Source organism: Naegleria lovaniensis, assembly GCF_003324165.1.
Source record: "Naegleria lovaniensis strain ATCC 30569 chromosome Unknown tig093, whole genome shotgun sequence".
Taxonomy (NCBI): domain Eukaryota; phylum Heterolobosea; class Eutetramitea; order Acrasida; family Naegleriidae; genus Naegleria; species Naegleria lovaniensis.
The window spans coordinates 6,989-18,809 of record NW_025407917.1 but is presented as its reverse complement, the minus strand read 5'-3'; the positions used below and the strand labels follow the sequence as shown (position 1 = coordinate 18,809).

At 36.5% G+C, this 11,821-nt stretch overlaps 7 protein-coding genes across 7 annotated transcripts in view; 5 read left to right on the top strand and 2 right to left on the bottom strand.

Annotated features, from left to right (window-relative positions):
• Positions 1 to 133: 133 nt before the first annotated feature.
• Positions 134 to 1,764, top strand: C9374_014744 (uncharacterized protein; the record flags this gene model as incomplete). The annotated part of the gene is made up of 2 exons (XM_044690765.1): positions 134 to 177; positions 558 to 1,764. 2 exons carry the CDS (start codon positions 134 to 136, stop codon positions 1,762 to 1,764), a joined length of 1,251 nt encoding a protein of 416 aa, XP_044541488.1.
• A 556-nt stretch (positions 1,765 to 2,320) lies between these two features.
• Positions 2,321 to 3,250, top strand: C9374_014743 (uncharacterized protein; the record flags this gene model as incomplete). The annotated part of the gene is made up of 1 exon (XM_044690764.1): positions 2,321 to 3,250. The coding sequence occupies one exon, from the start codon at positions 2,321 to 2,323 to the stop codon at positions 3,248 to 3,250; it is 930 nt and encodes a 309-aa protein (XP_044541487.1).
• A 1,498-nt stretch (positions 3,251 to 4,748) lies between these two features.
• C9374_014742 (uncharacterized protein) lies at positions 4,749 to 5,355 on the bottom strand (the record flags this gene model as incomplete). Its single annotated transcript, XM_044690763.1, has 2 exons — positions 4,749 to 4,987; positions 5,157 to 5,355. The coding sequence occupies 2 exons, from the start codon at positions 5,353 to 5,355 to the stop codon at positions 4,749 to 4,751; spliced, it is 438 nt and encodes a 145-aa protein (XP_044541486.1).
• Positions 5,356 to 6,536: 1,181 nt separating this feature from the next.
• Positions 6,537 to 7,034, top strand: C9374_014741 (uncharacterized protein; the record flags this gene model as incomplete). The annotated part of the gene is made up of 1 exon (XM_044690762.1): positions 6,537 to 7,034. One exon carries the CDS (start codon positions 6,537 to 6,539, stop codon positions 7,032 to 7,034), a length of 498 nt encoding a protein of 165 aa, XP_044541485.1.
• Positions 7,035 to 7,502: 468 nt separating this feature from the next.
• Positions 7,503 to 7,940, top strand: C9374_014740 (uncharacterized protein; the record flags this gene model as incomplete). The annotated part of the gene is made up of 1 exon (XM_044690761.1): positions 7,503 to 7,940. One exon carries the CDS (start codon positions 7,503 to 7,505, stop codon positions 7,938 to 7,940), a length of 438 nt encoding a protein of 145 aa, XP_044541484.1.
• A 1,043-nt stretch (positions 7,941 to 8,983) lies between these two features.
• C9374_014739 (uncharacterized protein) lies at positions 8,984 to 11,070 on the top strand (the record flags this gene model as incomplete). Its single annotated transcript, XM_044690760.1, has 3 exons — positions 8,984 to 9,044; positions 9,105 to 9,879; positions 10,005 to 11,070. The coding sequence occupies 3 exons, from the start codon at positions 8,984 to 8,986 to the stop codon at positions 11,068 to 11,070; spliced, it is 1,902 nt and encodes a 633-aa protein (XP_044541483.1).
• Positions 11,071 to 11,342: 272 nt separating this feature from the next.
• The window catches only part of C9374_014738 (uncharacterized protein), a gene marked incomplete at both ends in the record, with an annotated part of 519 nt that continues 40 nt past the window's right edge, over positions 11,343 to 11,821 (bottom strand). The window contains one exon of the mRNA XM_044690759.1: positions 11,343 to 11,821. This exon is cut by the window's right edge and continues 40 nt beyond it. Coding sequence (XP_044541482.1) covers positions 11,343 to 11,821 — 479 coding nt within the window.

The window sequence follows — 11,821 nt, the reverse complement described above, 5'->3', positions numbered from 1 at the left end:
TTTCGTGACACATATACTCGAAACATCGTCTTACTGTGTCAGATGCAGGTCTGCTAATTACAAATATTTCACATCGAGCCCAAATGAACTACATCATTTTTTGCTACAGTCACCATTGCAAAAAACATGAGGAATGCAATTAATGGGAGACCAAAATTATATCCGGTTGCCACTAAAGTAGGTGCTCCAAACCTTCAAATTGCACGCCATTCCTGCTTGTATTTCTTCCAACGACAACGGAAACGGTTGCCATTTGATGAAAATTGTTATTCAAAGAACACAAGCGACCAACATACCACTTTCCTTCATAGTGAATGACAAAGACACAATTTCATTTGAATGGAAGAAAAAAACCACGGAATTTTAACTCTGGAGGCATTTTTTCTATCATAGCAGCAATGACAACGAATTAAGTGTTACGTTGTTGAGTGAAACCTTCATACTAACATTGGTAAAGTGTGTGTGGCAAATTTTAGCAATCAAGACATAGCTGTCACCAAAATTTCTTGTTCTATTTTACAACGATTTGAATTGAACACACTCGATGAAATATATAGACAACAACCTTTAGAGTGGTGTAAAATAGTTAAACGGAGCTCGTTTATCAAATATGATGATCAATCTGAGGATGTATTACGTGATGTATGCAATTTACAGTTACTTGAAAAATTACGATTATTGAACGAGAGAACCAACTATCGATATTTAGGATTCTATAAGTACTTAAAAGCGATACATGATTTATTTCATGTTTACGATGACAAAAATCATGATGGAACATCTTCACACAATTTGCACGAAGTGTTGCAAGTTCTTAAGGAAAATTTGGACTATTTGAATGAGTGGGATACCGTTTTCCAAGACGTCATTATTTCCAATAAGAATAATAATTTTACATTATCCGGAACCCTCACAAAAAACATCATTATCCATAACATCAAAACAATTCAGAAATTGATCAGAATTATTCCACAAGATGCAGTTTTTGATTTGTCTTTATTGGGAACACGTTCTCTTGAAGGATTTTTCGGAGAGTCACGTGATTATTCAAAAAGAACCACAGTATTGGACTATCATAGAAGTTACTCAAACATGAAAATCAAATTAGTGAAAAAAGAATGTGTATATCTTTCATACAATAACGATAGAAAGAGGAAATATTGTGATGCCCCTAGTCAAATTAACCAACAAATTTTGATGAGAATGACTGAAAAACAATTTGTTGACTTTAATAATGAAAGAAAGCAAGCTAGAGAAAGCGTGACATCCATTTCTTATAGTTTTACAGATCAAGATTTAATTTGTGCGAAAGACTTACAATTGCGATGTTTACAACATCGTGTCAACTCCATCCGTCAATCATACCATCAGTCAAGACATGACTATAGGGCCGGATTTGCCACCGATTTCATGGAGACAAGCATTTCCAATTACTACAACATTTCACTTCCTGTTTTCCATATTGAAACAAGTGAAGTTTTGCCAAACTTAACAGAACGACTTACATTAACCGACGACATCAGTTTTACCATTATTCAAACACACGACTCATTAATTCATGCTCAAAATCATATTGCGGCATTTTTGCTTAAAAAGCCCGTAGAATTTGAAATTAAGACTAATCATATTTCTTTGAGCAATGCAACCGTAGAGGTTCGCAATTTCAATGAGAAAATGAAAATGCATCTCGACATTCTGAACCAATTAACTCATTTAAAATATTTGTGGCACCAAATCAGACGGATCCATTCAAATTTAAATTAATTGGACAATTTTCATCAACAACCAGCACCAAGCTTTATCAAAAACAAATTGCTGTGATTGTTGGAAATTATCAGTTGTTGTCACCTCCTTTTTACGTATTTGCAAAGAAAACAAAAAACCTCGTTTCGTATTCCCAGCTGAGCCAGGTGGTGGCTTCGTCTCAAGACATGCAATAAAATGTCAAGCATTTTTCATCACAAAAAAAGTTCGTCCAAAAATTGGAACACGTTTAAAATTGTTCACCTATTTATTTCTTCCGACCACAATTACACCGTATTTTTCTAATCACAACAACATACCTCAAGTCGTTTTATTATTCATTATAGCTCCAGCAGAAGCCTTTGTCCTTCAACAAAGACAAAGCAGCTTTTGCTGGGCGAACAACAAAAAGCTAATGTAACAAAAACACTGAGACGTAGCCCGAATGAACCAAATAAAGGAATGTTACACCAGCGAAGTGGTAGTTGGGAACGCCAGAAATGTGCTCTATGAGTTCTAAATGTGCTCTCTTCCTCAGAAAGTGTTATTGTTTTAATGCAAACTACAATTAAAAAAAATGCCCTCAAAGAAGAAAACACCCACAAAGAAGAAAAATTCTCAAAAACGAAAGTCTTCATCGGATCAAACATCGGGATCAAAAAGAAAGCATCCAATACTTATTACTAAACCTATAATTTTAGGAAACTATGCAATAGGTCTTAAAAAGAAAGATACTGAGCGTTTATGGTGTAAATGGGTCTGCTATGTGAGAGGTCTTGTATTGGATGATGATTTAAATTATATTTCAAAAGTTGTGTTTCATCTTCATGAAACGTTTAATCCGCCTGTAGTTACTATTACAAAACCTCCATTTGAAACTGAACAAGAAGGTTGGGGACAATTCCCTCTTTTTATTGACATCCATTTTCATTCCTCCAGCGGTCTTGATCCCATACGATTACAATATGATTTAAAACTTCCATCAGACAATGCAATCAAAAAAAGAAAACCATTTGTTTCCGAGCAATATGAAGAGCTATTATTCTACGATCCAAATGAACAATTTGAACAAATTCTCAAAACTAACACAGAGAATGTGAAAAATACAATCAAGAAAATTAAGACAGCAACAGAAGCATCACTGAAACACGAGTCTGATAGCGACGATGACAATATAACAAGTGAGAGGAAGTCTGGTGCTACAACCACCAGTGTAGTGGAAACATCTTCATTTAGACCTTCTGTGTCGGCTCAAATAGAACAACATGCTCCTATTCTTAAAGAAGAAGCCTCTTTGAAAGCAATAACTGAAATGGCAGAAAAATTAAAAGAGCAAATTAGAGAGCGCGAACAACCCTCCATGGGATCTGGCTCAAAGTCTGAAAGCAGCTCTCGTTCAAAATCTAAGAAATCTAAATCAAACAAAAAGTTAAGCAAAAAGATAGCGACGATGATGAAGATGATGACGATTATGTGGAATAAGTCGCATTTAATGTTCTCGAGCTAAAACGAACCTGCCAAACATAAGTTATTTTACAAACACTTTCAATAGTAAACAATGCTTTGAAAGCTGACTCCTTTAGGAGGACTCATTTTGGTGAGATCAAAAGGGTCAACTACGGGCTGTCGAATAAATTATTCACTGCTAGATGGATTATTGTTCATGGAGCTATTACTGGATGATAGTAAGGAACTTGTTAATGCTTTTGAAGGCTTTCCTCCCGTGAAATGACGTTCTCGATTTCTGTAAAATTGAATGAGCTCCTTGTCTCGGTGTTGATTGCTTTTCCAAAAAAGACATTTTTGCGAAATGGACTCAAGGCGTTCCTCAAGCTCTCTCGATAGTTTCTTTAACAACAGCGTTTTCTTTTTCTTCCTTTGCATTTTTACTCATCTCCAATTGCATTTCTTTATGCTGATTCATATCCTTCATTTGTCTCTTCTTTCTCTCAATTTCCACAAACTTTGCCACAAATGCAGTGGACACTTTTCGATTATTATTCCGTTTTGAGGTTGCTACATATTTGTCTGAAAGCTCTGAACTACCTCAATAGTTGTTGGAGACAGAACAGGGATGGGTATGGTTGAGTTTTGTCATCACTTGATGTCTTGCATGTTGAAGGACGTAGTCGCTTTGGATCGTCCACATGTAGAGTATGCCTTCTTGGAGAGGATCTTGGTCCATCTTTTGTGAATGAATTTGAACAAATTTTGGAACCGTTTTGCTTTCTGAAGCTTTTAGAAAGAGCCTTAATTTTACTTGAATTGAGCTTCGATGTTGTTCTCTTTTTACCGATGAATTTGCAACATCCGTATATGAAGCTGTAACTATTTACATTTGAATATTTTGAATGGAAGAAAAAGGTGTTGTTGTTTCGGATCTGAATAAATTATTAAAATTTCCATTTGGTGGTGGTTTGATTTCGGTGTCGTAAATTATGAGATGGGTTATTGTTATTTACATTTCGTTGATGACGAGTCGAGAGGAAATTATATCTGAAGATGTTGAATGTTGGTGAGGTTGAATGCTTGTGGATGTAATAACAGCCTTACTCTCTCGGAACGGTATGGCTGAAGATGAATAATTGTATTTTTCGGGCAGAATTGAATATTGTTGTTCGGAAAGACTTTGCAAGTTGTTATTTGCGTTTCTATTCATTGAATGTGATTGTATGTTGGTCATGAATCCATGCTCGTGCTGCCGTTTTCGTTTTGTGGTTGATGATGAATGGGGTCTATGGAAGATGGTGGTTTGCTGAGGGATGACGATGATGAAATGAGCCTTCCCTTTGACGGCATTTGCATTTTATTCTTGTTGAGATGGAGATAAGAATCCAAACAAAGGATCTAAAAGTTTTAAGGGTTGTATTGGTTGGTAAAATAATTAATTTAGGTTGATTACAAGCAGATTACTATCTCTTATAACTAGAAAGAGGAGTGAGAAGTTTTGATCGTCATGTTTCGTGTAATAATAATAATGAATGAATACATGTCATTGAAATAGCTTAAACAACATAACGATAGGTAACATATCTTCCTGCAGTTTCTGAGGCACGAATAATCTTCACAATTTGTCCTCTTTGAAGACCATAGTACCTGGCAATTGGATCTGTAATCTTAATTCTAGGTAATTGAGTCTCTTTCAGTTTGTATCTTGCCAGCAAGTCATCTTTTTGAGAGCTGTTGAGTGGAACGTGCTTTGGAACGAGCACATGTTCCGTAATATTTACCAAAAGTTCGTTTTCTTTGAGGTTTCCAAAATATATCCGATTGATTGAATAGCTTCAATAGCTTTTTAGCTTGTGAACTTAGATCTTTGTGTTGGAATGAGTCAGCAGGTCTCAACACAAGGATAGCTCTCTTTACGTTGTTTTCTTTCATTTTTGAGTGGATATCCTTGATTTGCTTCATACCTATCGCTTTTTCTGGAGGGAAGAAAACAAAAATCATTTCGGAAGGATCATCAGTCATTGATGTAACAATAGTTAATTTTTCTCTGGATACCGAAGAATAACCGCGAGCTTGTCCCGATTGCCCAACATTTACTGGAGCATTACAGAATTTTGATTCAAATTCTGAAATATCGGCATTCTTCTCATCAGGCATGACCATGTTACCCACGATCTTCCAACATTTGCAACACGGTCCGTCTAATTCTCCACAAACGATAGGATTCTGTGTTGGCGTTCATTTTTTTTGAATTTTTATTTCATCTTCTTCACGAGTGTTGTTGATGATGATTGTCAATTGCAATTTGAATGTGGGATTCCACGTAATAAAGGGTATTAAATAAAAACAAGACCATTATCCTTTTTCTCCTTCATACACTACTCGGTATGTGCACCAATTTCATTCTCCTCTTGAATGATTCAATTTTGAAAGTCTTTGCGAAGAAAAAAATGAGTAGCTCGAAAGAAAGCAAAACCATTGCCTTTGGTCGTGTGGTAGCAACTTGCAAATCGTATTGTCGGTCTTCCTAACGTTGGAAAGTCAACCTTCTTTCAACATTTTGACCAACTCTCAAGTACCTGCTGAAAACTTCCTTTCTGTACCATCGATCCAAGTACTTCCCGTGTTGCTGTGCCTGATGATAGATTTGACTGGTTGTGAATCACTGGAAGCCAGCAATAACGTACCAGCTGTCTTGAACGTTACTGATATTGCTGGTTTGGTCAAAAACGCTTCCGAAGTTTGTTTTACATTGTTTACCTTGTGATTTGATATTAACGTATTTGTAATAATCTGAAAATCGATTTCGGTGATTATTCTGTGATGACCCTTCACTTCGATATTATTATTCCCAATTTTCTGTAATTATTATTGATGCACTTACATGGAAATGGATCACTCACTATGGATAACAATAACAACTTTTTTATTGCATTTCCGTATTAATCCTTGCCGTCTGCAATGTTCAATGTAACAGGCGAGGATTGGGTAACGCTTTCTTGTCTCACATCCGTGCCGTTGATGCCATCTTCCATATGGTTAGAACTTTTGATTCCAAGAATATTACTCACGTTGAAGGAAGTATTGATCCAGTGAGAGACATTAAGATTATTGAAAATGAATTGATCAAAAAGATATTGCTTACTTGGAAAATATTAGAGGTCCAACTGAAAAGCTTGCTAAGCAAAAGAAAGAAAAGAAGGATGAATTAGACGCCATTGACAAGGCTCTTGCAATGTTGAAAGAAGGAAGAAAGTTAGATTCGGAGATTGGACTGGAAAAGAAATTGAAATTTTGAATCCTCATCAATTGTTGACAAGCAAGCAATGATTTACCTCGTCAATATGACTCCAAAAGACGTAGTTGACCAGAAAAGAATGAATACATTATCAAAATCAGAGAGTACGTTAATTCAAAGGAGAACCAGAGCCGTCATTCCATACAGCGCTGCCTTCGAAAAGAAATGGCAAGAAACTGATGAAGAGAAAAGACAAGAGCTCATTAAGAAGGGAGTGACTTCCAAGCTTCCAGAAATTATCAAGTGTGGATACAAGACTCTTGACCTGATTTACTACTTTACTGCTGGAGAGGATGAAGTGAAAGCTTGGACAATTAAGCGAGGAACAAAAGCTCCACAAGCTGCTGGTAAAATTCACTCTGATTTCGAAAAAGGCTTCATTTGCTGTGAAGTTATGAAATTCGAGGACTTTAAAGAACTTGGAAGCGAAGTTGAGTGCAAGAATGCCGGAAAGCTCAAGGAAAAGGGTAAAGTCTATGAAGTAGAGGATGGTGACATTATTTTCTTCAAGTTCAACGTTGCTGGAGGTGCTAAGAAGAAGTAAACTCATTGAATCATTATTATTTTTAACTCCTTGCAACATGGATACTGACCTGAGATCAACTTACTCGATAGGTATCTTTTCAAATCAATTCACATCCCAAAATTGACAAATTGCATGAATTAAGAAAAATCCTCCTAACCTATTGTGTTGGATGACAACACATTATGATGACAAAAAGATTTACCTCCACGAGAACACGTCCACTTACTTTATCACAATGAACAAAATGAACAAGAGTCATACAACCAGTTGGTTCAACTCACATAAAACAGGCCGATTCAGTTCCACGATGGCTTTACTCCAACTACTCTGTGTGGCAAGTGGTGATATTCTTCTTTCACAATTATTCTCACACAAGTTTTGTGCAGTTATGCCATTCATGAATGTTCTCATTGGCGTCACCCCACCGAGTACTCGTATGGCCATTTTCATCTTCATTTTCAAGTGAAAGAAGGACCGAACGTCACCATGGGAATTTTGAGAAGCGATAAAATTGTGGAATTGACTCAAGATGCTACAACCTCTCGATTCTATACAGCCATCACGTCAGGACCGTTCAAGAATTTCGATCAAACTCATTACTTACTCATGCAAAATCAGAAAACAAGTAATGAAAAATACTTTTTCGTATTAAGCAATCCATGCTCACACACAAGCAGCAGCAAAGGAGGTAACGACAACAATACTTTTGATGAAATTCCAACATTGGAGGATTCATTGGATTTGAAAAATAATCGTGCTCGTATCTCCATCGTGGATGTGAACATTGAGGAAATTTATTATCCTTACACGGTATTATTCAGCAACAACCAATCTTCGGACTGGTTGACCGATTCCAATTCCATTCAATTACCACCTCTTGAATTGAGAAAATTGTTGTGGACGTGGTTGCTTCTGAATCGCTGAATGATCACTCTCGGAATTTGGAACTCTCCATGAGAACACTTTCACAAGGTAATGCTTCTCCCCCTCTACCCCTCGAAATGTGGCTGTATTTGTTTCTTTGGGAAGAGAAATTATGAATTCGAATGAATTCATTCCTCGAATAATCTCTGTCCATGAGAATTCCAATGCCACATGGACCTTATGGCCCTTTTCGAGCGGCTCCACTCCTTCTCCACCATTCATACCACATCATTACCTCCTCAACAACAACAACCCTATCGTAACATTCCAAGTCCATTGATCGATTATACATTTGGTTACAATGTGTAAATGGTTTTACTGAAGGATGTCCGTTACGTTATCGTTTGAGTTGGAAATTGAACAATTCTTCCATTCCAATAGCATCAAATTCTCAAGAAAACTCTTCAACAATTGCACTACCACCACCACCCTTGCCATCCACTCCTCCAGCTTTTTCGATAACTACCTCCAATGGTACCATGAAAACAGAAACGGACATTTCACTTCCAACCATTATTGGAACGATCCTTGGTCTTGTTGGTTCATTTCTTTTGGCAGGCTTTTGCTTGGTCTTTTCTATCATTTCGGTTTGTTTATTAAGGAAAAAACGGAAGGCAAAAATCTGAAAAGTTCTTCGACCTTGTTTCATCCAATGTTCCTTCATTGATTTTACTCCTCCCATTCATTCAGAGGTTTTTTTGGAGAATGTTCATGACATTCGTCCTTCAGCTCCTTTAGAAGAAGTAGTTCAGTTGGAACGATATGCTCATTCATTGATGTCAGACCCCAATACTGGAATGATGATGCATCATACTCAAATACCATTACATTCCCATTTTACCAGTCTTTCACAACAACCTCAGAGCCCGAACTCTTCATCTTCAAATTTTACCTCAGCATCCAATGAACGTTTAGTGGTGTAATCATATTGTGGATAAGAAGGAACTTCTCGAGAAGTGGGTCCAGGACAAAATAAACTCGTTGATCACTCTCACCCTTCTTTCAAAAGTGATTTTTACAAAACTCGAAAAAAATGGCGAACAATGCAACCACTTTCAAGGCTTTGGAGGCTGTGCACAGTATCAATCCATCGCTCTTTTGAGTGTAGGTGATCATCTAATTGTGTACAATAATTTAATATTTAATTTATTCCGAATGATTTAGGCTCGGAAAGAAGAACTTTTACTTTACAACGAGAAATATCAACATCATCATCCAATGCTAGAGTATTCCAGAGATTACCAAGACATTTAAGAAGGAGAGCCATGTCAAAGGTTCCTCATCTTCTTCCGAGACATTTACGAAATGCTGCAATTAGAGAAATGAATCTTCCAAAACGGGTTCGACAAAGAAAGAGAAGGAAAGATATGAAACGAAAACAACAAAGAAAAGATTTTGTAGTGAATGTGAAACAGTTACCTGCTTTAAATGGAGAAGCCAATACTAAAGCTTTTCGATTATCTACACATATATTTCATGCCAAGCGAATGAAAATGGAGGATAAATGGGGAATGAGACTTCCTGTGAAGCATATTACAGATAAAATATTTAGAAATGGATATAGATATATTCGACGACATTGCACAATTCATGAGAGGAGTTATATGGTGTGCTTACAAGTTGATTTTAACACAGCTGGAAATGTGGAAAAATTGCTAAAATCTATGATGAATATTCACATCGATTCATCGTTATTGTTCCATAATGATTATCTCGTTGGAAAGAGAGAAGGATCTTTTGAGTGGAAAGATAAGCACAATTTTACAATTTCCACTGTGGAATTTTTAGTACGGCCAAAAACTGTGACATTCAATGGCGCTTCAGAGGAATCAATTATGATTTGGATACACCCTTCATCGCTTCCAGAAGGCTATCGACATTTAGAACAACTGGTAAAAGATTTAAACGGAGATATTTATCACAGAAACGATTTATCTAGGTTTGAAGTTAGAGGCCCATTAACAATGAAAGTCATATCAAACGTAGTCAGGATACACATTGAAGATACCATCAATGAATTGAAAGCCACTAAATCAGAAAGTCATGTTAAAACAATTTCAAAAGAATGGAGAGAATGAAAACAGATATTCAAATGGCTACTTCTTTGCCAGTAGATATGGTCCTTAGTTTCATGGCTAAACATCCAATTTATACTTCTTCGTTTAACACTACTTTTGAGGATTTTAAGAAAGAATCACAGCTAATTGCAACTGCTATTGCACCATCGTTATCATATACATCTTCGCAATCATCCAGTAAGGACAATGCTAAATCTCTCAATAGCTTGCAAAAGAAGTCCATGGTATATGTGCCAGATCGTATGAATGATATTGCATTAATTTGGAATCAAAAAGAATGTAAAGCCAGATATCAATTTCCATATCTAAAAAGAAATAAGAGAACAAGCAAAAAGTTCAATCCACTACAAAGCGCAGAAGGACCAAGGTCGTACCCAATTCTTCTCATTCAAAAACCATCATCACTCAACAATGGAAGTTCTATGGGAGGAGGATTTGATATCATATTACCCACTGTTGATGTCTCTGCTCATGTATGGTTCAAGCTCAGTGAACAAAAAAACACCATGGCACTTCCAATATTTGACAGAGACAGGCTTCTCCTAGAGCAAGGCAAGCGAGTATTTCCAAACGACTATCCTTCAAGCCAAGCATTTCAAAGAGACGTTGTAGCCCAGAACGAACACTTGGAGGACTTTATTCAACAGCTGAGTTGCCCTTTATCTTCGTATAGACCTGTACAGCTTTTTGGAATTTGGGGAGGAAGTTTGGAACCTTATGACATGATTTTTGTACCTACCAATCAACAACAAATTATAGCCTTAACAAAACTTGCAAAACCTAGCAAGGACAACAAGGAGCTTGAAGCAAAAATGCATGCCATTCCCAAGTCAATGATCGAAGCAAAATGCATTGGATTTGTGACCTCTGCAAACTATTCTCTCTTGCGAGGAAAGAAGTACGGTATTGGATTTATTACGCTTGAGTCGAGCCAGCAGCTTCCATCAATTCCAGGGCACTCACAAAACATTGTCCTTATCAAGAGGAAAGACGAGTCCAACGAGTTTATTATCCTTTCCAATGCTTATATAAAGTTCAGAAATAATAATTAATGTAATTTACATGTTTTGTGTTAATGTTGTTAACTGATTTTGCAGCTGTTCAACAAGTTTTCTGGCATCTTCTTTTTGTTTTTCAAGTTCCTCAATTCGTGCTCTCATTTCTTCGTTTTCTTTTGAAAGATTGAGAAGAGCAGTACTGGTTTTATCATGTTTCACTCTGAGCTCCTGGTTTTGCTTAGACAAAGAGGAAGCGTTGCCACATTGACTGACAATTACGGAAATTTGTAATAAATGGTGAGTATTCAAATTGATCAACTTACAGGTCATTTGTTTGTCTTGCAAACGAGAGAATTAGCATCTTTGATATCTTCAATAGATACCACAGGTTTTAAAATAAATAATTCTAAATCTTCGCGCTTAATTGAGTTTAGATCGCTCTCAATTTGTGTGAGAACACTTTCAATATTTTGAGAACTGCTTAAATTGACTGTACATAAATTCGGAACTATTAAATCTACAGGTAGGATTGATTCACTCTGTGAAAATGATGATGCTGGGTTTCTTGCCGAAGAATTTCTTGCTGATGAGGTATTCTCTGATACAGGTAACGATGGCATTTGTAAATTAAATTTAGGAAGAGATGATGATGACGAAGGTTTTACTGACTGATCTCTAGCTCCGGAAGTCTCTTTCAAATCATCATCACTATATTCGTCCTCTTCCTCAATTTCATTTGCTTTTGGTACAATACTAGCTAAAGGGTTGGAATCAGTAATTGCATTATTACCAATTCCTTTGAGAT